The sequence below is a fragment of the Ambystoma mexicanum genome, chromosome 5q, assembly GCF_040938575.1.
Source record: "Ambystoma mexicanum isolate Mex_15411 chromosome 5q, UKY_AmexF1_1, whole genome shotgun sequence".
Classification (NCBI taxonomy): domain Eukaryota; kingdom Metazoa; phylum Chordata; class Amphibia; order Caudata; family Ambystomatidae; genus Ambystoma; species Ambystoma mexicanum.
This window is the reverse complement of record NC_090933.1, coordinates 1,329,296,787-1,329,320,759: the sequence shown is the minus strand read 5'-3', so window position 1 is coordinate 1,329,320,759 and position 23,973 is coordinate 1,329,296,787. Positions and strand designations below refer to the sequence as shown.

General features: G+C 46.2%; 2 protein-coding genes across 2 annotated transcripts in view; one reads left to right on the top strand and one right to left on the bottom strand.

Moving 5' to 3' along the window:
• LOC138498536 (zinc finger protein 84-like) overlaps positions 1 to 5,610 on the bottom strand; it is a 123,340-nt gene extending 117,730 nt beyond the window's left edge. The window contains exon 1 of the mRNA XM_069622318.1: positions 5,522 to 5,610. The gene's annotated coding sequence lies outside the window, so the exon portion shown is untranslated. The remainder of the gene's footprint in view (positions 1 to 5,521) is intronic.
• Positions 5,611 to 6,198: 588 nt separating this feature from the next.
• Positions 6,199 to 23,122, top strand: LOC138498539 (zinc finger protein 432-like). The gene is made up of 3 exons (XM_069622321.1): positions 6,199 to 6,479; positions 8,820 to 8,880; positions 10,915 to 23,122. Exon 3 carries the CDS (start codon positions 11,309 to 11,311, stop codon positions 12,359 to 12,361), a length of 1,053 nt encoding a protein of 350 aa, XP_069478422.1. The 5' UTR covers positions 6,199 to 6,479; positions 8,820 to 8,880; positions 10,915 to 11,308; the 3' UTR covers positions 12,362 to 23,122.
• Positions 23,123 to 23,973: the final 851 nt, after the last annotated feature.

The window sequence follows — 23,973 nt, the reverse complement described above, 5'->3', positions numbered from 1 at the left end:
CATATTTGCATTTAAAAGGAGCAACAATCTCAAGGTCCTACTGGTGAAGACACAACCCGGCAGAGGAAAGAGACAGACACCTAAAAACCCTGGTCCATATCCCTGTTTAACATGCAACAGTTGCAACAATGTGACCAAAGGAGATGTTGAGGACATGAGAAAAGCATCTGATCCAATGAGCCCAGTAATTTTGTTTCTTTGCATCTCCAGCAGTATGGATTGTTACTAATTTTGGCCTTGTGTATTTTTTTCTGGAGTCCATAGTGACCTGTGAAAGACAAAGAAAAGGGTTTTGGTTTTACTTACCGATCTGGAGACATTCGGCAAGTCTTCTGAATATTTGTTGTCATTGGTTTGTTCCCAGTTCAGTAGCTATAGCTTCTTTCTCTTATAGAAATAGCTGGCCTTGTTAAGTGCGCTGGACAATGCAACCATGTCCGTACTACAACGGAGAGCTGTCTGAGTGTTTGCTTTGTATTTTGAGATTATTTTTCAGAGTCTCATATAATTGCCAAATTCTGTCCGAGGGAGACCATATTTGTACTGAAGTTCTGCAAAGCTGAGAGGAGATTTATCGGGCCATATATGATGAATGAAAAATATTTTCCTATCTCACCAAGAGTTCCAATGTAAGGTTTATTAATTTATATTTTGGGATTGTTCCAGTTTGTGGTCAATTGGGAGCCTACGTGTGTTATCACAGATGCTACGTTGGACCCTTTCATAATGTTTACAGAGGAGGCAAAGCTAGGGATTAGAGAGTGTTTTTTTTGGGCTAGTCATGCTGAATCTGCAAATTAATGGGAATGAGTGTGTTATGGCTTCTTCAAGTTCTAGCCATTTGGGGGGACCCCAACTGTCTTGTGGAGGGTGGTACGCAATTTGGTTTATTTGTGTTAGGGTGAAACCGTGATGGTACAACAAGAGGTTTGGGAATTTGCCCCCTCTAACCCCCGCTCCCCTTGATCTTTTTCTGCTTGGAGTTTTTTCATGGAAGGTTTTAGGCGATTTCCCTTTCCAAAGTAACTTTGAGAGGATGGAATTGGTCTCCTTATGAAATGTGTTGCTGAGTGAAATGTGGATCATGGCAATAGGGTATAATAGTACTGGTGCAAGCATCATTTTGATTGTGTCCCATCTCCCACACCAGGATAGGCACAGAGGCGACCAGGTTTCTGTTTTTTTTTCTTAACTATTCTAGTATGTAGTTTTCAGTCCTAGTGATTGTTGTGTCGATGTTGGGAGTAAAAGCTAGTCCGAGATATTTAATTTGGCTTGATTTCCAGGGTAGTCCAAGGTCATCAAGGTTGCTTTTGATACAAGAAACAGTTAGAGGGAGGAGTTTGGTTTTCTCTTTGTTAGGTTTGTACCCTGAGTCTTTCCCATAGTTTTCAATGTGAGTGAAGGTTTTCCTTACTGAGCTGTTAGGGTTGGAAAGAAAAAGAATAATATCCTCTGCATACGCTGCAAGCTTGATATTGGTATTAGGATCCGAATTCCAGTGATATATGTGTCATTTCCGATTAGTTCTAGCAAAGGTTCTAGTCCAAGAATGTAGAGGAGATGGGAGAGGACGACAGCCTTGCCTGGTACCTCTGTTTAGGGGGAATAGCGGGGAAATTGTGTTTTTAACTGTTATGCAGGCTTTAGGGGAGTTGTACAGACTTCTAATAAGTTTGATGAAGCAGTCGCTAAGACCGTGCCAGCTTAGTGCTTTAAACATGAAATCCCTGTATAAACGATCAAAGGCTTTCTCTGCATTTAACGCCATTAAAAGCCTGGGTTCGTTGGTAGGGTTAGCAATCGAATGTCGGTGACCAGTTTAATGTTAGCATTGGTATGTCTACTCTCAATAAAACCCCATATGGTCATTTTTTAATCAGAGGGGAAGAGGTTTCTCTGATCTGACAGTAAGGATGTTAGCAAAATTTTGACTGAAAAAATTGATTAACAAAATGGGTCTTTAGCTCTTGCGGTCTGTGGGGTCCTTATTGTTTTTTGACAATACGATAATGTTGGCTTCTCCATAGGTACCCGAGGGAAGATCTGCAGAGCGAAAATAGTTGTATAAGCTAAGTAGATTTGGGGACAGAATATTAGGTAAAGGTTTGGTAAAATTCTATAGGGAGTCCATCTGAGCCAGGTGATTTCCTTGCTTTCATGGAAGAGACAGTGTTTGTAATTTATGGCATAGTGAGTGGACCATCTATGGTTTTCAGAACATTTTTGTTGCATTTCTTTTTATGTATTCTTTTGAAGAAAAGTTCTATTTCTACTTGGAGTAGGGGGTTTGTAGAGTTTTCAGAAGCCTACAGAGTTTTCAGAGGCATGCAGTGTGATGGCATTCTGCAAAAACCTCAGCAATATCCGAGTCTGTGGTGCATGTTTTGCCGATGTTTTGCCTGTTCCTGGTGGATTACATTTTTGGATTTTCTTTTTTGCCTTTCAGGTAGCTTAGCGTGTCAGAGGTTTTCCTGCATTGTTTGAGCCCCCATGGTATTTTGCCCTGATATTGACTAGCGTTATGCTGGCTGCTGTGGTAGATTTTTTATTGAACTCAAATTTTGATTTCATAAGTTTTTTTAGGGTAGCGTCTGAGTTTTCTAGTTCTTTGATGGCTGCAAGGGAGCCCTCAAATTCATTCTCATATTTCTTTTTTTAGAGCTACTCTGCTGATCATTTCTCCTCTTAAGGTCGCATTGAAGGCGTCCCAAGTTACTTCCATGTTAGTTTGATCAAGTCGGTTAAGTGAGAACTCAGTAATTTAATTGGTGAAAGATTTATCTTTAAGGAGAGCTGTGTTTAAACGCCATCTTTTATTTTGGCTATCAAAGTGGTTAAATCTAAAACAATTAAGATGGGTGCAGGCTCAGGGAGGACAATTGGTCCTATTTTGGTGTCTACTATCTTAATTCTGATGCAGGAAGTAATCAATTCTAGAGTATGATTGGTGAGAGTTAGAGTAGAATGAGTCACTCAACCATTTTTATCAGAGCCCTATGTACTTTCCCGCCCGAGAATATTACTTTTGATTTTCTGTCTAAAAACAGATCAAATGGGAAGTTCCAGTCTCTTCCAATTAAAAGATTGTTGCCAGCAAGGGAATCTAACTTTTTACTGATGGAACTCCAAAAAGATGGGATGCTAAGGGTTGGTGCATAAATATTAATTACATGGTATTTATTGCCATTTATTAACAAAGAACAAAAAATCCATCTACCCCCATAATTTGATTCGGAGTGAATGATGGATGCCTTTATGGAAGCTTTAATGAGAATTATAACCCCATTTCTTTACCCGAGGCTTGAGTTGGGCCTCTTGGAGAAAGACGATGCCAGCTTTTAATTTTTTTAGATGAGATAAAATTGTTTGCTTTTTAATTGGATTGTTGAGTCGCCTGACATTCCATGAGATTAAGTGGCTGAACATTGAATTCAGTGTCTGGGCCAGCCACGGCTGGGTAGTTTTTCCCTCCCGGGGATTTGCTGCTTTATAAAAGGTGCTTCTTGCCACCCCCTAATACAATGGCTTAAAAACATCTTGGGGCTGCTAAGCAATTGTGTAGACACAGGAGGAGATGGAATTTGGTGGTAAAGAGCTAACTGGAGTGTAGCCTTGGGTAGTAAACTGCATGGATGATGCGAGTGAGGCCAACTATTGAAGCAGTGCCTCAAAAGATGGTGGCTAGATATTTCCCTCCTTCCTTTACGGGAATAGTATAGTACAGCAAGTGAGAAAAGAGAACTAAAGATGGTGGCTAGATATTTCCCTCCTTCCTTTATGGGAATAGTATAGTACAGCAAGTGAGAAAAGAGAACTAAAGATGGTGGCTAGATATTTCCCTCCTTCCTTTACGGGAATAGTATAGTACAGCAAGTGAGAAAAGAGAACTAAAGATGGTGGCTAGATATTTCCCTCCTTCCTTTACGGGAATAGTATATTACAGCAAGTGAGAAAAGAGAACTAAAGATGGTGGCTAGATATTTCCCTTCTTCCTTTACGGGAATATTATAGTACGGCAAGTGAGAAAAGAGAACTAAAGATGGGAGTTAGATATTTCCCTCCTTCCTATACGGGAATAGTATAGTACGGCAAGTGAGAAAAGAGAGCTAAAGATGGTGGCTAGATACTTCCCTCCTTCCTTTACGGGAATAGTATAGTACAGCAAGTGAGAAAGGAGAACTAAAGATGGGAGTTAGATAACAGATGTGTGGCTGTATATAGCCAATAAGGCTATTGTAATCAAGTAAATGAATAGGAGCGTAAAGGCCTAGAGATGAAGCGCTGAGAGGGCTGCTCCCTCCAGCAAGGTAAATCGGGGGAGGGGAAGCGAGTCAGAGAAGTGTAGATTGTGGCTGCTTGTAGAGCACTGCCAAATTGTCTAAACAGGAGAGAGGAGCTAAATAGTTTAACAGTTTACGCTATTGCAGCTATAAATGAGACACACGCATTTAACAATGGGTGAACAGGCCCAGGCTTTGTCTAGCAGTAAAGCCAACAATACAATAGTGAGCCAAATGTTGGCATGTTAAACAAAGTAATTGACATAAACCATTTAATCTGACTCCTGCACGGATCTGAATTATGTTTGAGCGGCAGAACTATGTTTTGTGGTCTGTGGATATGTTTGTAGTCTGGGAAAAGTGGTGGGCGAGTTGAATGGATGATTATGGGAGAGCGGAGTTGTGTGTTTAAGGGTATAAGAAGATAAGTCAGGTGTGAGTGTTGATGGGACATCAGAGATCTGGAGGTATGCATTGATAGGTTGAGCCCCGGGGTGCAAGAGGGTGTGCGTGTGTGATGGATGAGCATGTGGTTGAAGGATGAGCTGGTCATTAGCGCGCATGCACTGCAATGTGAAGATACTAAATACAAGACAACATGATGCAAAGTGTTACAGACAAACAGCTGCAGTTTTTACAATATCTGCGCATTTGGAGCAATAGAAGCGGTTCTGGGATTAACTAGCGAAAGGCTAAGGGATTAACTAGCGAGAGGCTCTTGCATTAACTAGCAAGAGGCTCTGGTATTAACTAGCGAGAGGCTCTGGGATTAACTAGCAAAAGGCTCAGGGATTAACTAGCGAGAGGCTGTGCCATTAACTAGTGAGAGGCTCTTGCATTAACACACAGGAGGCTCTGGCATTAACTAGCAAGAGGCTCTGGCATTTAGCAAGAGGCTCTGGCATTAACTAGCGAGAGGCTTTGGGATTAACTAGCAAGTAAAGGCAACACAGCAGTAAAGAGCTGGAGGCTGTAACACGAACTGAGAGGCCCAGCAGGGACAACACAGGATGCCATAGCTATCTCACAAGCTTTTGGCGGGTGTCAACCGCCTTGTAAAGGGCTGACTCACCCGCCAAGCCCCCTTGCACGCCCATTCATTCCAATGGGCGTCTCACCCGCCAAAAACAGCCTTTGCGACACATATGGTTGAGAGCTATGGGATGCACAGGAGCAATAGTGCATGATGCATGCACTGCAATATGAAGGAAGTGGCTGAATAGCTGACACATGAATACCTTGTAATGTCGGTGCAGATGCAGGTTTAGTGACTAGAATTCAAAGGAAGTTGGCAAGAGGAAGATTGTACCCTCCCTCGCCCTTTTGATCGCTTTTTTCTGCGCATGCTCCAGTGAATAGTGTCTCAGTCTCAGTATTTAACACCTCTGCGCAGGACGCTGAACAGGAGCTGTTCCGAAATGTACGCATGCGCGGCTCAAGATCCTGTCATGCTTTGGTGAGCAGGTGTTTTTGCTGTCTCATCGCCCGGCATAAGTACAACTCTGCGTAAAACTTGAGCATGCGCAGTTTGTTCTACGATGTTACGCATGCCCGGCTCATGTATCTCCGCGCGCAGCATCTCTGCGCAGGACGCTGAACACGAACACTTTCCGAAAGGTCCACATGCGCGTCTCATGGTCCTTTCCTTCGTATGCTTTGGTGATTCTCTCTGAGCGCTCTTGCTGTCTAAGCGCCCGGCATGTTTACACATCTGCGTAAGACCCTGATCCTTGAGCATGCGCAGTTTATTCCACGAAGTTTGCATGCCCGGCTCATCGTGCGTTTACTGCGCACGCTCCGAACATCAGTATCTCAGCACTGCGCATGCTCCGTGCATCAGTATCTCAGCACTGCGCATGCTCTGAGGATCAGTATCTCAGCACTGCGCATGTCTATTATTCAGGTTTGCGGCCCGGTTTACGGCTTTGTAGATGCAGATCTTTTGTCCAACCAATTTGCAGTCATTCTCCGAGGTCCCGAGCGGGGGATGATGAGCTCCATTTCATTTTCCCGGGTCCTCAAATACTACGATTTCAAATGTGAAATACATCCAGCGGTGGAAGTGGGCGGGAACTAAACAGTACGACGTTGCCTTTTCGGTCTAAACCTTCAGCGTTCCCTTACTGTACGCAGCCCAGTTCTCATCTCGAGCGCTCGCCGGAAGGCAGCGCTGTGGCTCCTTCATTGTGGTTTGAGGTAAGTGTAACCTCGAAGTGCTCCCTAGCACTCTAAAAGCGTTCCTCTTTAACGATATGAAAAAAGAAAAAAAACGTAAAAGGCAAATATTTGCGTATTTATTGTGGCATCATTTATTTCATCTACTGTGTGCACGCCGTGCTGCATGCTGTGCCACCTTTTTGCCCACATCCATTGGAGGGCCTGAAGGTCCTGTGCTAATTCACCCCCTGGTTACCGATTACCGCAACTTCAAGATGGCCGCCATTGTTTTTACCGGTTCTGAGCCCTCTCTGTGGCTCCCCATTGGCTAGCACTGCCTTTTTTCCACCAATTGCAGACCAGCAGGCTTCATCCGCCCCCCACTCCAAAGGCCCACTTCCGAACCCCTGTCTTCTTCCTGTTTGTTGCCTGACTCTTGTTTTGAGCCGTCCCTCCTGTTGTATGCATGCGCTGCCTGTATGCCTGACTCGTTTTTAGCTGCCCCCCACCTCCTGTTGTATGCATGTGCTGCCTGTATGCCTGAATCCTGTATCTTGCTGTCCCCCCTCTTAAGGCTTCCCTCTCCTGCTATCCCCCTCTGCATCAACAATCCCTCCCTGCCCAATGTCTGAGTTTGTTTGACACTTGATGGTGATACCATCACTGCTGTGTTGCTGATGCTCTGGAATTGACTTTTTGACTAATGTGGCTCATGTTGGTTCACCCACCTTGAATCTCATCGTTCTCACACTGGTCTTCCTTTAAGCATCACATAATCATGGTGGCCCAGAATCATGTTGTGCCCATCTACTTCTTGAATCCTGGCTTGCATTTGCTGGTCTCTTGCAACATAAGGTGTTCAGTATTGACCTCTGCATCTTGGATGTGCTCTCTCCATCTGTTTGTGCTCTATAACACTGTAATTTGCCAGCGTTGCTTCTTCTTCTCTTTAACCACATGCACTGTTCTCAGTTTTCTCTCCCTGTTTTCTTTTTTTCCCCTCTCTCATCTCCCCCATCCCCTGACTATATTCTATGCACTTAATCTATCAGAAATATCATCAGGCTTAGTACGATAGTCGCTTGTTATGTTCCTCTCCTTCCATCTTCCTCCCTCTCCCCTTCCCTCACCTATCTCCAGCACTACCAGAAATGTTGTCAGGCCTAGTACGATAGTCGCTTGTTATGTTCCCCTCCCTCACCTACTGTCAATCTCCAGCACTACCAGAAATGTTGTCAGGCTTAGTATGATAGTCGCTTGTTATGCTCCTCCCCTTCCTTCCTCCCTCCCTCCCGCTTCTCTCATCTATTGTCCATACCCTGCACTACCAGAAAAGTCGTTCAGGCCTAGTATAATAGTCGCTTGTCTGTCTTCTCTCTTTCCTTCTCCTCCTTTAATCATTGTCAATGCTCTTGCGCTATCTGAAATGTTGTCAGGCCTAGTATGATTGTTAATTTGCATTTCTTAATGTCTCAAGGCCTTGTAAGAATGCTATTGTATTCTCCCATGCCCCCTGCCCTGCCTTGAAGCGCTTTGAAACACATGTGCATAGTCGCTATACAAATCAATCAATACCGTTCCAGGACAGCGACTTATTTTTAAAGACAGCCACTTTTTTAAAAATATTACTTTGTTTTCATATTCATTCCTACTGGCAACTCGAACCTGGGCCTTCCTGTTATCAAGCCAGTGTAACATTGCACTGCACTATCTCGTGTTTGAAAGGGATCATTTATTTCAATAGACTTAGATGTAAACCCATTCCCAAACAGCCGAGAAGCCCAGTTTGACAGTGACCTGGATTTGCATATGAATGGTTGTAGGATCTTGTTTGCAGGCAATGCGAGGGGTGTGGGTGTGTGATTGTGGCTAGGCAGGGGTGAACAGTGAAGGGCAGGCTGCATGAAAGTGCACGTTGAATGGGCAATGACCCGCTAATGGTGGTCATTTAAATCCATTTTCTTTGATTGCATTTTCTTCACCTTTACTAGAACTGTTGTAAAGCACAATGTTGCAGGGTGCAGTGGAGGACAGGAAGGACCTATGAAGCGTGGGCAGAAATGGGGACAGGGTGGGGGAACATAGTTCCACAGACTGTAAAAAAACATGTTGACCACTTAATCCCTCACAATCGTTTAAGGAATAATGGGGAAATAATTTGCTGCAGGAGAGTGACCAGCGACTATTCACTCCTCTTTTGGTGAGAAAGTGATCATCTTTTTTGGCCACATGTTAAGTTGTCTCTGCATGTTCTTCATAAACCTCCAGTTAATCCTGTCTTCTGTGTATGTGATGAAGGGTGCATTACTGGGCAGGGAGAGGAGATGTCTTGTGTTTGTAGTATTTAATTCATAATGTAAGAATGTCTTCCATTTCTAGATCTAAACACACTATTGTGTCATCCTACTCTGCAAATCGTAAGCAGCACAGGCACCGACAGGTAAATAACTGCTGTAGTTTGTTTCTCTGCACAGGTTGTTCTATGCTTCTGAGATAACCTGTCTCCCACCCTGCGCTCCTGGGCCCTTCATATCCTCCTGTCTTGTCTCATTCCTCCTTCCTGCCTCATCCTTGTACTGATGTTCAGATCCAGGTTTAGGGTCCATGTATGTGGCTCAGTGGACTAATGCATTCTCTAGAAGGATCCATGTGTGTGTCCTCATAGTCACTTGTCCACCCATCCCTTCATCTATCAAAGATTAACAGAATGAGTACCGCTGAGTTGTGTAACAATGAACATCTGTTAGCTTCTATCTAACACCAAAATGCACCAGTGGAGGGGAGCTGCACTCTACAAATTCACCTATTATGTTATGCTATGTTAATACATTCCTCTGCCGTCCTATTAATAAGTAATTCGCTATTGAACCTGAATGGTGGATCACAGCACTTTGCTATGGGGGTGAAGGAGTGGAGTTCTACACGTGAATTAAATAGGCACATTGTTTGCACAGATACTGGCAATGGCATTCTCGCACGTTCAGATCATGGATCTGTGGGATTATGTTGCACAGATTCCCCTGGAGTAGGGTGAGTAGAATCTGCACTGTGGATCAACACGAATCATGTGTGTGTAATCACTAAATGGTGGAAATCAATTCTTGGATATTGGCAGTGATGGGGCAACATCCCCATTGGTTACTAGGAATGTGATGAAAGGAGTTCTTGGTCACAGCACAGAGGGTACAGGGGCACGCTGAGATTCAATTATCAGACTCCACAAAAAGGGGTCTGGGTCAGGTTAGGGGAGCCTGGTAAGTAACAGGGTATCGGCAGAAATGATCGAATACAAAAATACCTAATGAGAAATGACCAAATTTTTTTGGTCAAATTCATAGGATATTTCTGTTCATTTTCATTAAAAATAGATGTGGGGTGGGGTAAAGGGGATAGGTTAAGGTAGGGGGAATTTATGGGGAAGCGGGGGTCGCCCTCCCACGCATTATTTAAAAAAAAGAATAGAAAAAAAAAATCAGTCATTTCTCATTAGGTCATTTTTATTCGATCATTTCACGGTCATCCAAGTAACAGACCCATTTACACACACACTCCTTAACAATATAACAGGGTGTGTACCTCCTCCTGAAAAGTACACAGTGGTAAACAGGGAAACAGACGTGGGACCCCTCTGACCAATTAAATCCAGTACTTGGCAGTGGGCCATTTGTATAAACAGTTACGAAGGCAAATGGGGTGATATTGGGGAATTCAGGGAGTCTCTCATACCCTTTACCTCATTGACAGAAATGTCTTTCTATTGGTCTCTGACACAAGCTTGTTTTTCCTGTCAATCCTGGGGAGAGGGGTGGGTTTGGATTTTATCTAGGTTTAAAGTCCATGTTTGAATGTATGGCCGGCATGACCTGTGCCATTCTCACTGTGGGAAGAGTTTAGCGCTTTCTCTTTAAATCATAATTCTGCCCTTGTTCCCTCAATGGTGCTGTTGGTTATATTATTCATGTTTGGGAAAAATACACATTAGCCAAATGTAATGGAGTCCATAGTGATTACGTAATAGACTGGTTAAACATGTGCCCGATTGGTGCCACACACCTACCTATATCATTTGTGTATGGAAATTGGGAGCTCCCATGAGCTCATTTAGACATTAGAGAATAAACAAAATGGTAGAACATATATACATGCTCCTGAAGAGTAAAATATCAATTTACAATGTTTGTTCACACAGCCTGTGTGTTTTTCCTAATATTGTGGCGGCTAACATTTCCGACATAAAAATGAATCGCACTATTCCTGCTGCTTGTTACCTCTGTCACATCAAATGTTCTCATTTGAGCACCGCTACTCTGCCACCTATTAGGGTGCCTTTCCCCGGTAGATGGCACTTCAAAGTCGTATAAGTTACTAAACGAGTTAACATTGCTACTACTGAGTAAAGTCTTCTTGTTACATGTGATGCCTGCTTTTGTGAACGTGTTGAAACTAATAATGTGATCTCCTTTTATGCTAATAGGTGACTGATGCACCAGAATTGCATAAGTGATTGTTCGATTCTCTGGACTATCGCAGTGAAAAGCTTCATTGTTAAAATATGTAATTTCCAAGCATCTTAGAAGTGTGCAAGTTTGAGATGCCGTTGTCTTTTCAGAGTATTCAGGAACTGAGAATGAGAAGCTTGTTGGATACATGATGGCTTCCATCCATGCAAACCCTTCGTGATAACATGCAGTAAACAAGTCTGTTCATTCTGTCAATCCTGGGGGAGAGCGCTGTCTAGCACGAAAATTACTATGTGTTATGTGCAGTAAGAAAATCACTTCTCATTTGTGCTCTGCATTTGGGAAAAGGTTCAATGAAAGGGGTCCTCTGACAAAATAAACTGGCAAGACATTTTATATAGGCACAGAATGTGTGAACAATTGCCATCTCAAGAGCATACTTATTGCCCACATGAGGACATGGGTGAAAAACCTTATCAGTGCATTGAATTTGAGAATAGCGTCCATTTGCTTGATACACTTCTCTGCCACCAGAAAATGCATACAGGAGAGAAACCACATGTCTGCATCGAATGTGGCAAAGGGTTTGCTCAGATGGGAGATATTGCTATCCACCAGGGAACACATAGAGGCAAGACATTGCATGTCTGCAGTGAATGTGGGAAAGGGTTTACTGCAAAGAGAGAGCTTGCTATCCACCACAGAACACATACAGGTGAGAAACCTTATGAGTGCATTGAATGTGGGAAAGGGTTTGCTCAGAAGGGAGTTCTTACTATTCACCAGAGAACACATACAGGTGAGAAACCTTATGAGTGCACTGAATGTGGGAAAGGTTTTGTTTTGAAACAATTCCTTAATAACCACCAGAGAATACATACAGGCGAGAAACCTTATGTGTGCATTCAATGTCGCAAAGGGTTTGCTCAGAAGGGACATCTTATTCGCCACCACAGAACACATACAGGTGAGAAACCCTATGAGTGCACTGAATGTGGGAAAGGTTTTGCTCGGAAACTTTGCCTTAAAAACCACCAGAGAATACATACAGGTGAGAAGAAACCTTATGATTGCATTGAATGTGGGAAAGGTTTTGCTCAGAAGGGACATCTTATTATCCACCAGAGAACACATACAGGTGAGAAACCTTATGAGTGCACTGCATGTGGGAAAGGGTTTGCTACAAAGGGAGAGCTTACTATCCACCAGAGAACACATACAGGTGAGAAACCTTATGAGTGCACTGCATGTGGGAAAGGGTTTGCAACAAAGGGAGAGCTTACTATCCATCAGAGAACACATACAGGTGAGAAACCTTATGTGTGCACTGAATGTGGGAAAGGGTTTGCTCGTAATGGACACCTTATTATGCACCAGAGAACACATACAGGAGAGAAACCTTACGAGTTCATTGATTGTGGAAAAGTGTTTGCTTGCAAGGGAGAACTTACTCTCCACTAGAGAAACCCATAAAGTTTCAAAACCACACGAGTGTGGTGAATGTGGGAATTGGTTTCCTCAGAAGAGATATCTTATTAGCCACCAGAGAACACATACTGATGTGAAACCTTATTGGTGCACTGAATGTGGAAAATGCTTCAGTAGGAACAGTCACGCATGCCTGGGTCTATTTCAGCTTAGTGAATGTGGCGAATACTTCAGTACATGGGATGTTCTTATTATCGGTATTGTACTAAAATGTCACCCTCATTTGTGCACCCCCGCAGTCACTGCAACTTTGGGGGCGCACAAACTGAGGGCGGCATTTACTGCGCTCAAGCATAGCAGGTTGCCGGGGTGACCCCCACTCTGCTTGGGTGCTGTAATGTGAGCGGGGAGTTGCGGGGGTGTCCCTGCTTACCATTTTGGTAAGTGAGGGACAAGAAAGAAAAAAAAAGAAAAGCACCCTGCAGCGTCAACTCTAACCCATGTTAGTGGGAGGAGCTGATGCCGCAGGGATAGCAGGGTGCAGGCGGCACACACAGAAGTGTGCCGCCATAAAGGTATGTTGGGGGGCGGGAAAAGCAGGCCGGGGGAAGCAGGCACAGTGATCTATATGATCACTGCGCTGTGCCGTAACTGGCATTGGCATTTTTGGCCATCCCAGTTACCTTTAAATCTATTCCTCTAGATGAGGAGGTGGTGTACCTTTCTTTGGTTTTTGCTCCCATTATCTGGAACGCCTTCTGTCTAAAATTGCACGCCACCACTGGCCACATGACCTTCAGATGCTTGCTGAAGACCTATCTTTTCTGGTTTGTCTTCCCTTCATTTTGCTGGATTTGCCTATTTTTGAATGTCCACCTGCTCTTAGAACTCATAAACCTTTGGGTGAATAAGTGCCATAGAAAATTATTTTTTTTATTAAAAAAGGCTGCTCCTAATACTAGCCCTACAGATAAGTGGTGTATTAATCATTTACTCCCCGAGAATACTCCCTGAAAAAAAGTAGCAAAAATCCCAACTATAAAATTGGAAGCAATGGACAAATAGGTGCCAGCCTTCCTGCTTTCTCCCACTAAGGTCCATGAATATGTTCAGCCCAGTGATGCCAGCCAGGCAGTACCAGTGGATGGTGGTCTACAGGGATTTCTGCCAGATATGTAGAGAAACTATAAAGTAAAAATGTATATTTTATTTTACATGGATTGCAATTTGTAAATTACAAAGAGTTCCAATTATTTTCTACTTAAGTAAAAAGAACACATTTCTTGCCTCACACTAATGTTTTTTCAGATGGTTGTTCCTGTCACGGATTCCTTTTTTATGATATCCATATTCTCCGGATACTTTTGCACTGCTAGGGGCCACTGCACAGCTCTGCCGCCTCTACACGCCCCACTGTAAGCAGCTGTTCTGCGATCCATGTCCTCAGTTCCGCCCTCTTTCCCTAGCACTCTGACTCTGAAGGACTGTAGAACTGACGGTGTGCTAGCTTCCCGCAGGAAGGGCAAGTAGGAAGAGCGATTATGAATATGTGCCAGGAAGATCCATCAGAAAGAACATTAGCAAGAGATAAATAATTTGTTTTCCTAATGAATTCCTTCCTGCCATAGATTCATCATCTATGATAGACTCTCAATGCAGTATGTAATCTGGAGGAGGGAGGAAAGCAAGAACAGCACCTAAACTAGACAGCTCCGTAGGACTGCCATATCAAAATGGGAATCCTAGCCCGCAAGGAAATCCAAGCAATAATACTTGGCAAACAAGTGCAGAGACACCCATGTTTCCACCTGGAAAATGTCCAGGACAGGTGACCCCCCTCTCTGCAGGGCACAGGTGGAATGAACCCAGACACCCTCGGCCACATCCTTCCCACCCAGATCATAGCATTCTGAGATGCAGCGAATGATCCACCTGTACAGGGTCTGTTTGGTCACATCCCTTCCGGCACAAACACCAGTGTAACCAACAAAAAGCTGCTCATCCTTCCTAGCATCTCCAGTATGAGAGACGTAGTACTTTAGGTGAGGTACTGGGTCAATTGATGAAGTCCATCCTCTGCCTTGGAAGGGCGAGGCAAACGGAAGACCACAGGAAGATGGATCTGAGAGTGATGGAAATCTGAGACCATCCTTTGCAGAAAGGAGGATCTCACTCTGTCACCTTCCTTTTGGAAACAAATGGGGGTAAAGCAGATAAACACTGGACCTCACTCACACATCTCGCGGACGTGATGACAACCAGGAAAATTACCTTAAGGGTGAGCAATCTAATAGAACAGGAATGCAGGGTCTCAAACGAAGCGCCCATACGAAAAGTTACAACTAAATTCAATTCCCACACCAGAACTACAAGCTTGCGGGGAGGAAACTGGTTGCAAAAACCCTGCAAGAACTGCATAACAGTGGGCATTGTAAAAAAAAAGGACCTCTTGAACACAGAAATAGTGGCAAGGTAACCCTTCATAGTGCCAATCTGCAGGCCCGATTAGGCCAAGGAAAGCAGAAAATCCAACACAGGGTACAGAGGACAGGATAGAGGATCCAGGTCCCTCTCCTGGCACCAAATTGAAACTATATGCCGCGTTCAGTTTTATTTATTCAAGTGAAGACATTTAGGGCCTCATTACGGGTTTGGTGGTAGCCATGGCGCTATTGGTTCCATGGCTGCCTCCAAAACCCGGTCTGGGTTCCCTGAATGAGGAATTACTGGGCCATTCCGAGTTCGGAGGGCCCAGTAATTCCTCCCTCCGGGAACCCGGGCCCGGACCTTCCCCATTCCCATTTGAGCCCCCATAGGGCTCAATGGGAATGGGAGCGGGAGCTTACGACCGGCCCGTTGTTTGCTCCCTGGTCCCCTCGTGGGACCCGGTAAGGACGCCTGGTTTTACCAGGCGTCTTTACCGGGTCCCCCGATGGGACCTCGTAATCTTATGGAATGGGTTTAACGGGTCCGCCTCCATTAGCGGAGCCCGTTAACCCATTCCGCAAAGGTTGTAATGAGGCCCTTAGTCTTGGTGGTGGTCAGCCAACATGTGTTTGGACCTCTGGGGTCTTTATCAAGGCTATGTATTCGGTAAAGGGGCTCTGAAGTCCTGGGTTGGAACAGCATACAACCAGGACAGCATACAAGGACAGGCATACGCTCCGAGAGCCAAAAGGCCTACTGAGGACCCAAGACTAGGAGCAAACTGAATCGCTTCCACCTTCCTATGGTCTCTGTGCTCTCTCCTTTCTCCTCTTCTCCCATTAATGGTGGCAGCCGTTGGGATGTCCTCCTGGCCCCCTTCCACTCCTCTAAGGCCATCATTAATGTCTACGCTAATAGGACCGTCTTGGTCCAAGGCCCTCGGGCCAACCTTAACCTCTTTGATAGATGCTTCCCGCGCCTCATCAACTTCCTTTCCTCTCCTGCTGTCCGCCCTCGTCTGTCCTCGGCTACCTTGCCTCTACCCTCCCTGCCCCCGCTCTTGCTCCTTCCTCACCTCCACAGGGCGTACCTCTGATTTGTACCCCTCCCCAGAAGTCCTTCAAGGTTGGCAACCTTCTCCACATTGCCACTCTTCTCGCTCTGCCATCAAACATTCCTCTGACATCTGTCGCCTTCTTGAGGAACTGGACCTCGACGTCCTCGGTCTCACTGAGACATGGTTCACGTCCAGCTCTGTCACCAGCTTTGACACACTCCTACCAGACGGTTACAAGATCCTCTCTGTGCCCAGGCCCAACTGTGCTGGGGGGGTGTGGCCCTTATCTTCCCTGTCTGGATTCCTGCCACTGTCCCCCCTACGCAGACCTACTCCTCTTTTGAATGCCTTGTCTGCCGGCTCTCTCTCCTAGCCATTCCCTTACCGTGGCTACTATCTATCGGCCACCTGGCCAGATTTCCTCCTTCCTCTCAGAGTGGGCGGACCTCTTCTCCTCACTCCTGTCCTCTACCACTCAACTCCTCTTTCTTGGAGACTTCAACATCCACCTGGATGCCTCCTGTCCCCCCTATGGACTCTTTCGTGACCTCTGCGACTCTTTATCACTCTCTATTCCCCCGTCTGGGCCAACTCATTCGGCAGGGCACAACCTTGATGCTCTGATCTCTTCTGACCTTCCCCTCTCCGTCCCTCTCTCCACTCCTCTCTCTTGGAGTGATCACTTTCTCCTATCCTCCCACCTCACCTTCCCTACCCCACAGGCAAAGCCACCCTCATCACTGCCACCCTCCTTCTCGGTCATCCGACCCATAAAGCGCGTGTTAGTTGAGGCTTTCGCTGCCACCTTCTTGCCCGCCCCTCCCCCTGCGGCTGACTCCCACCCTGACACAGCCCTCTCTATGCTCCACTCTGCTATATATGATACTCTTGATATCCTTGCCCCTGTCATGAGAATCCACCCGAAGCCCAAAGCCAAATGTAACTCCTGGTATGACTTGGAGCTCGTCACCCTTCCCTCATCTCTGACTGTCTGTCTGCTATCCAGGAATGGTGTGCCGCCAATGACCTCTGCCTTAATGCCAGTAAGACTGAGATTCTACTCATTGGCACACCCACTCCCTCCTTCCCTGCAACTCTGTGGCCGTCCTCTCTTGGCCCTCCTCCTGCTCCTACCTGCAAGGCAAAAAACCTTGGGGTCATCTTCGACTCCACACTCACCTTCTCTCCTCACATATCTGACGTCTCTAAGAAGTCACACTACCTGCTGCACCTCCTCAGAGGTATTCTTCCTTTCCTCTCCTTCCCCCAGAAGCTCACTGTCTTCCGAGCCCTGGTTCTCTCGAAGCTGGACTACTGTAACAGCCTCTATCTAAATCTGCCTGCCACTACTCTCCGCCCTCTGCAACTTATCCAGAACAGGACTGCGAGACTTGTCCTTGGCCTCAAGCCCAGGGATCGTATCTCTCCAGGACTGAAATCTCTACACTGGCTCCCAGTGGCTGAGAGGATTAAGTTCAAAACCCTCTGGATTGTCCAGAAGGCCTTCTGGGGTCTGGGGCCTAAATACCTTCAACTCTCTCTTCCTAAATATCTTCCTTCTCAAGCTCTTCGCTCATCCGTCTCCAACTCCCTCAGGGTCAGCCGCTTCTCCAAGAAATGAGTTGGGGGTAGATCTCTCTCCGCAGCAGGGGCCTCCTTCTGGAACAGTCTTCCTGCCTCCCTGAAACTTGAGGAGAACCATCTCCGGTTCCGGAAGCACCTCAAAACCTTCCTCTATGCTTCTGCCTTCTCCCCCCTCTCCCCTGCTAAATTCTTGACTGATACTGCACTCAACCTGCAACTGGGCCACTCTCCACTTGCACTGCCTCCCTGGCAACTCCTGCACTGTGGGACTGTCTCTGTATCCCTACAGCCCCCTTTTACCAGCACTTGTCTGCACTTACCTTGCACTTGCCACCAATCTGGCCCTATTATTTATCTGTTGTTCCACTACCCTGTACTGCACTTCCCCCTCCCTTTCCCCTTGCACTTTGCCCATGCCCCTCTCCCATGCACTTGCACGATCCGAATGACACCTGGCCTAGAAGGATCGTTGTCTGTCTTCCTTTTGTTCCCCCCTCCCTGCCTCGTCGCGCCTTGAAACACTTGTGTATAGGCGCGTTACAAATGCCATATCATATCACCTAGACAGGAACCCCAACCCGGGACTTCAGATCCCCTTTACCTAATGCATAGCTTTGATAAAGAGCCCCGAGGTCGAAACACGTGTCGGCTGACCACTACTATGATTAAATGTCTTTGCTTGAATAAATAACACTGAAGCCACCAAATACTGTGCGGCTACTCATCCTTTTTCATATACACAGTGCAAGGTAACCAGGAACCGTCTCTTTTACTATACCAAGGAGGTGTGGGCACCACCACCAACCACCTGTGACCTTGCAGCATACAATCGGGTCACCAGAAGTTAGAGCGAAGCGCAGGAGTGTTCATCTCGTAGGGCCCACCAATCTCTCACTGAAAATATATGCGACCACCAGGCATCAATGGATTTCATAGCGGGCCTCAGAGCTGAAAGGAGCACTTTAAGGACATTGCCTGACAAGTCCCACTCCTTGTATCTCAACCTCTCAGTAGTTCAGCATGAAGGTTCAAGCTGCTGAGGTTTGGGGGGAGGATCTGCACCGCCGATTGGGAGAGCAAGTTGACGCTCCTTGGAAGGCGCCAGGGACAGCAGATGGACATGTCCAGCAACTATGGATACCACGTCCTCTGGGGCGATCAGCGGGGTACTGAACAGACGTAAACTCCTGAGGGCCAACAGTATGACTGGGATCAGTGGAAACTCATAAAGGATGTCAAAAATCCACTCAACTGTCAATGCATCCCTCATAGCTCCTTGATGAGGAAATTCCCTGCAGCAGACCAACTCCTGCTTCCTGTTGACACTGGAAACGAAGAGGTCCACTTGACAAGTCCCCCAAAGAGAGATCGCCTCCAGAACTTCCTGACATAGCTCCCACTCGTGGGAGGCCGATTTCTGTCTTCTCAATGCATCCAATATGATGTTCTCCTGTACGGCCAGATGAGCCCCATCAGGGAGACACAGTTCTCCAGAGCCCAGAACCACAGTCTCATTGCTTCTCTGCACAGAGGCAAGGACCCCACTCCACATTGTTTGTTGAGGTAGTGCATGGACACTGTGATATCCGTCAGGATCAACACAGTCTTGCATTTTACAGAGAGGAGGAAAGTGACCAGAGCCAGCCTGATCGCTCTCAACTCCAGCATGTTGATGTGCTCCAGAAACTCTATGGGAGACCATGGTCAACTTACCGTAAAATCTGACAAGTGAACACCCCAACCGGTTAGACATGCGTCTGTGACCACCGTCAGCTGGGCAAGGTTGCTGCAACATGTCTTTCAGCAAATTGGCTCGCTCAGCCCACCATGCTGTGTCCTGAACCACCAAATCGAGACCTCCAGGAGGTCTGATGTGTGGTCTTGGAACTGCGACTATTGGCAATATAGAAGCCACTGAAGTGATCTCATGTGTAGCCTTGACTCCGGCACCACTAGGATTGAGGAGGCCTTGAGGCCCAGAAGATGCAGGCTGGCCGAGGCTCAGACTTGTGTCTGTAATTGTAGGACATTCCATCCAGAAAATGAAAGGCAATCGATCCTCAGGCTGGAAAGCCCTGCCCAGGTGAGTGTCCAAGACCGCCACAATAAATCGGAGAGGCTGGGACGGCAGAATCTGAGACCTTTTGAAGTTATGGGAAAAGCCCAAACTGTGCAAGAGGGTGCATGTATGGAGTGCATGTTCCGACACTAGCTCTGGTGAGCAAGCCCAGACGTGACATTCGTCCAAGTAGGTAAAGACATGGATGCCCTCTCTCCTGAGTCGTGCCACTACCACTGCCAGCAGCTTGGTGAAAACCCTGGGTGCTGATGAAAGATAGAATGACAGGACCTTGAATTATTAATGTTGACCCACCACAAACCTCGGGTACTTCCTGTGCTTCAGATGAATCAGCAAATGGGAGTAGATGTCCTGAAGATCCAGAGAAACCAACCAGATCTGCAGATCGAGAGCTTGCAGGATCTAGGCTAGAGTGACCGTCTTGAACCAGTCCTTGCGAAGGGCCAAGTTCAGTAGCCACAGATTCAAAATGGGGAGCAAGCCTCTGTCCTTCTTTGGCACCAGAAAATAGGTGGAAAACCATCCCTCCCTCATTCTGAATGTGGAGCTAGTTTGATAGTGTTCTTCAGAAGCTGACGGGCCTCATTCAGAAAGATGGAGTCCAGAGAGGGAGAGGGGTGGCCCACGGACCGTGGTCTGTTGGACATTGGAGAACATAAATATCCCTGATTGATGATCTGTAGGGCCCAAGCATCAGACATGTGGTCCGACCACTCCCTGCAGAACATGGACAGCCTTCTCCCCACCGGTAATGGGCGCACTCCCTGCTAAACATGGACGGCCTTCTCCCCACCGGTGATGGGTGCTGGAACCCGTCACTGATGATTGGTGCTCTGGGGAGCTGAGTGGACAGTGGTGCTGCACTACCTCCTTGCTGCAAACCTCTCCCTCTGCCTCTCTGGAAGTATCTGCCTTGGACCTTTCCCGTGGCAGGTTGTCCACGGCCCCTCTGGCCAAACGCGGAAAGGGGCGAAAACCCCTGCTCCCTGGTGAGGATTGCGTTGTGGGCAGCTAGACCGCGAGTCCCAAGGTCTTGGTGGTCACCTTAGACGACTGGACTTTATGGAGGGCGTCGTTAGCCTTGGCTCCAAACAAGTTCTGTCAATCGCAGCGCTAGACTGCCTGACACAAACACTTTGGTGCCCCATGCGTCCAGCATTTTGCTCTCTCTTTAATTGTAATTGGTTATTTATAACGTGCTTAATACCCAGAGGTTTCTCAGCACGGACCCAGGGATCAAACCTGTGTTGCTCCATGTCGTCTTGCTTCCGGGGTGAGCACATTGCCCCTGAGCTATCCTCCTGAGACAAATGGAAGGGACAGAAAGGTAGAGGTGTTCAGGCTCGCCGTAACAGCCTGTACCACCAGGCTGTCAGGTGATGCGTGGGAGGAGAGGCAAGCTGGGTCGGAAGGTGCAGTACTGTGCTTCCATGCCATGCCAGATCCCTGTCCACTGGGGCAACAGAGGCAGGTTTCTCCCACGCTGCCAACACTGGGGCCTCCACCACGCAGCACCTCTTTCTTTGGTGCCTTGTCCAGAATAGTGTCCAGTTCATATTGCACTTTGGAACTGGGTGTCGCAGAGAAACCCAGGGTATCGACCACCTTTGCGGTCAGGCACTAAAAAGCAGCTTGAGGTTTACCTGTTGGTGCTGGCAGAATGTGCAACTCTGGGGAAGTGTCCAGATTGCTGACCCTAGCAGGTCGGCTGCCAGGTGCAGCATGTCACCACACCCATAGAACACCTTGGAAGCCCCTATCCTCCCTAGAACCCATGGCCTCCAAACCAAACGGGATCCAGTCTTCTTCCTTGTAAATGTCATACGTTTTCAGCATAAAAGCGTTGATGGCAAGAGGGACATATTCCTGCGGAGTACATGGAGCGACATCTTGGAAAATGATGGTGCCACATGGCCTGCCGGCATCGAGCGGCCTTGCTCTCTGTTTTGAACAAGCTGCAGACTGTGGGTATACAAGAGATGTCGCCCAAGGGTACCCTGCCAGGCACGGAAGACATGGCAGAATCCATTGGTACCGCATGTGCCACAGGTGCTGGGGCTGAAGCCACCAGTGCCTTGGCGAAGATGTCAAGCATCTGCAGGTGTAAAACCTTCCCATAAATCCTTTGTGTAGGATAGGATTGGGAAGGGTACCTGCACCTACCGCTCTGAAGAACCCTTAGAGAGGTGGCTCTTTTTCTTCGAGAAAGAATAAGGCTGCTGTTGAGGTCACTCGGAGAGCACAAACTCTTACAGTGTTTGTTCTTCTCCATGTGCAGAGCTGTTCGATCTTGGGAACGACGATCGGCGCCGAGCGACCGGGACCGCAGAACCTTCTGCTTGTGGATGAAGGTGAACAATTGCGCCCACTCCCTAAGGGCCTTGGGTGCATCGACTGACAGGACCCACAATCCTGGGTGCTTGTGGTTTTTGCCACGACAGTACAAGCAAATGCGGTGCGGATCGAAGACAGGCATCTGCCTACCGCATTCTGCACATGACTTCAATCCAGAGTCCTTCGACAGAGTCTGCATGACAAAGCACTTTTAGAAAAGCTCGACAAACACATTCCCGATACGCAAGCACAGTGCGCAGAAAATAGGAACTGAGGTCACAAGGCTGCCACACTGCCACTTAAACTGGCCTCAATGTAATTTCCGGTGCATAGAGGCTTTGGACGGACCCAACAGAGCCCCCTGGTGGAAGAAATAATTCCGGAGAACAGCTGTGCTGGGCTATGGATATCATAGATAAGGAATCCATTAGAAATGCCTCTTCCTTTCAACATCAACACATATTGAATACAATATCCCAAATTATAAATATCTGGAGCCCTTCTTAATAATAAAATTAAAGAAAGCTGTGTTCTCAGATGACTAATTGGACTAAGCTTGGCACAACACATGTGCAAAGACTGTTTTTCAAAGGGAAAACATGGAGAATGGAATCCATAAAACTGGAATCTCCAATATTACTCCAGAAGTCATGTTCGAAGAAATGCATGCCTCACCTGGAGTGCCATCCTTGCTGAATGCTGAAGTGTTTCCACTTCTTGTAGCAAATTCTACAGCAGTACAGGTTTCTTTACTCCTCAGGATCCCCTCTACTGTATTACACTATTGCCTATCTCTATTGGCGCATTTAGGATTGGTAGTTGGTTTCTTAGCCTGGGATCGACATCTGCTAGAGCAATTACACAAGGATGGGGCATGCTAACTATTAAAGCACTATCTTATAAGAAATTGCTTTAGTGTGAAGGGCCCGGTTAAGATGTCAAGTGTTCCATTAAATTATGTGGGCATATATTTTAGAAAAGTGACATTTTGTGAATAGAGTCGAAATGGAAAATTGTATAGAAATATTTGCTGTTTTGTGTGACAGTAAAATTCATGCAAATTTGGAAATGAAATGGTGCCTTTCTGTCTGAAACGAAAGAGTTGTGGGTGTAATGATATCATATTTGTTCTCTAAATTCCAAGATTGAATAATCGATATTAATGTTTACTAAATAAAGCTGGTCTCGGATAAACTGACATGTTTAATGTAAACGTCTCCATACACTGAAGGAAATGCTGATGAAATGAATATTGGGCTTCAGCCAATATGTCACTGTTAACATTAAAAATAAATTGTAAGTAGTAACTCCATTTGTGTGTTAAATCTCTTTGTTTCTGGCTTCACTTTGTGTAAACTGCTTCCTGGAACCGTGGTTATCCATTTGTTTTAATAAGTGGGGTGGCCACCTCTATTCCAGTTTTATGCTGGAATGAATGTTATTGTAACATGGTTAGAGTATGATTTGCGATGATTCAAGCACGTATGAACAGTGGGCGCTCTGAAAATCCAGAAGATGATGATACTGTGACACTGTGACAACTCCCGGGTTTCGGTGCACCCTCTGCCCACCTGTAAAATCACACCACTCCCGAAGGAATGACAGAAAGTGTAATAGGTGAGGTGGAAGTGACAGGAGAGAGACATCAACACATGCTGGAACATACCAGAGCAGGGCTCATCGGCTACCTGTGGCAGATTTACCCCTTGTTCTCTGCAATCTGATTGGCAGATAGGATGTTGAAAGCTGCTAATGTAAACATCAAACTAAACCTAACCGCCCGACTCTCATTAGCACTGCTGGAAAGAGTGACCAAACAAAAGCTGCAAGGAAGGTAGAAAAAAATACAAATCATTTCACATTTTAAGGCTGTAGATAGCAGAAGTGACCTTAATAGTAAAAGAATGCCTTACTCCTGCCAGAATATCTTTGAAGCTAATCAGTAAGGTTTAAAATATATAAATAAAATAAGTAGCAGACCTCAGTTACACCAAAATGTATTTCAATTCATCATGAGCTTTAGGGAATGACTAATTCACCAAATGTTATCCTTGCTCACTCCCGGTCAACCTGTTAATTCGAAGTCTGTTGAGAACCTTTACAACATTATCCTGTTTTACGTAACAGAGCAGGCAGTTAAAGAAGATGACCTTGATCATTAGC

What these genes read in the sequence shown, in the direction of transcription:
- LOC138498539 (XM_069622321.1), top strand. Translation starts at nt 11,309, where the DNA reads ATGTGTGAACAATTGCCATCTCAAGAGCATACTTATTGCCCACATGAG.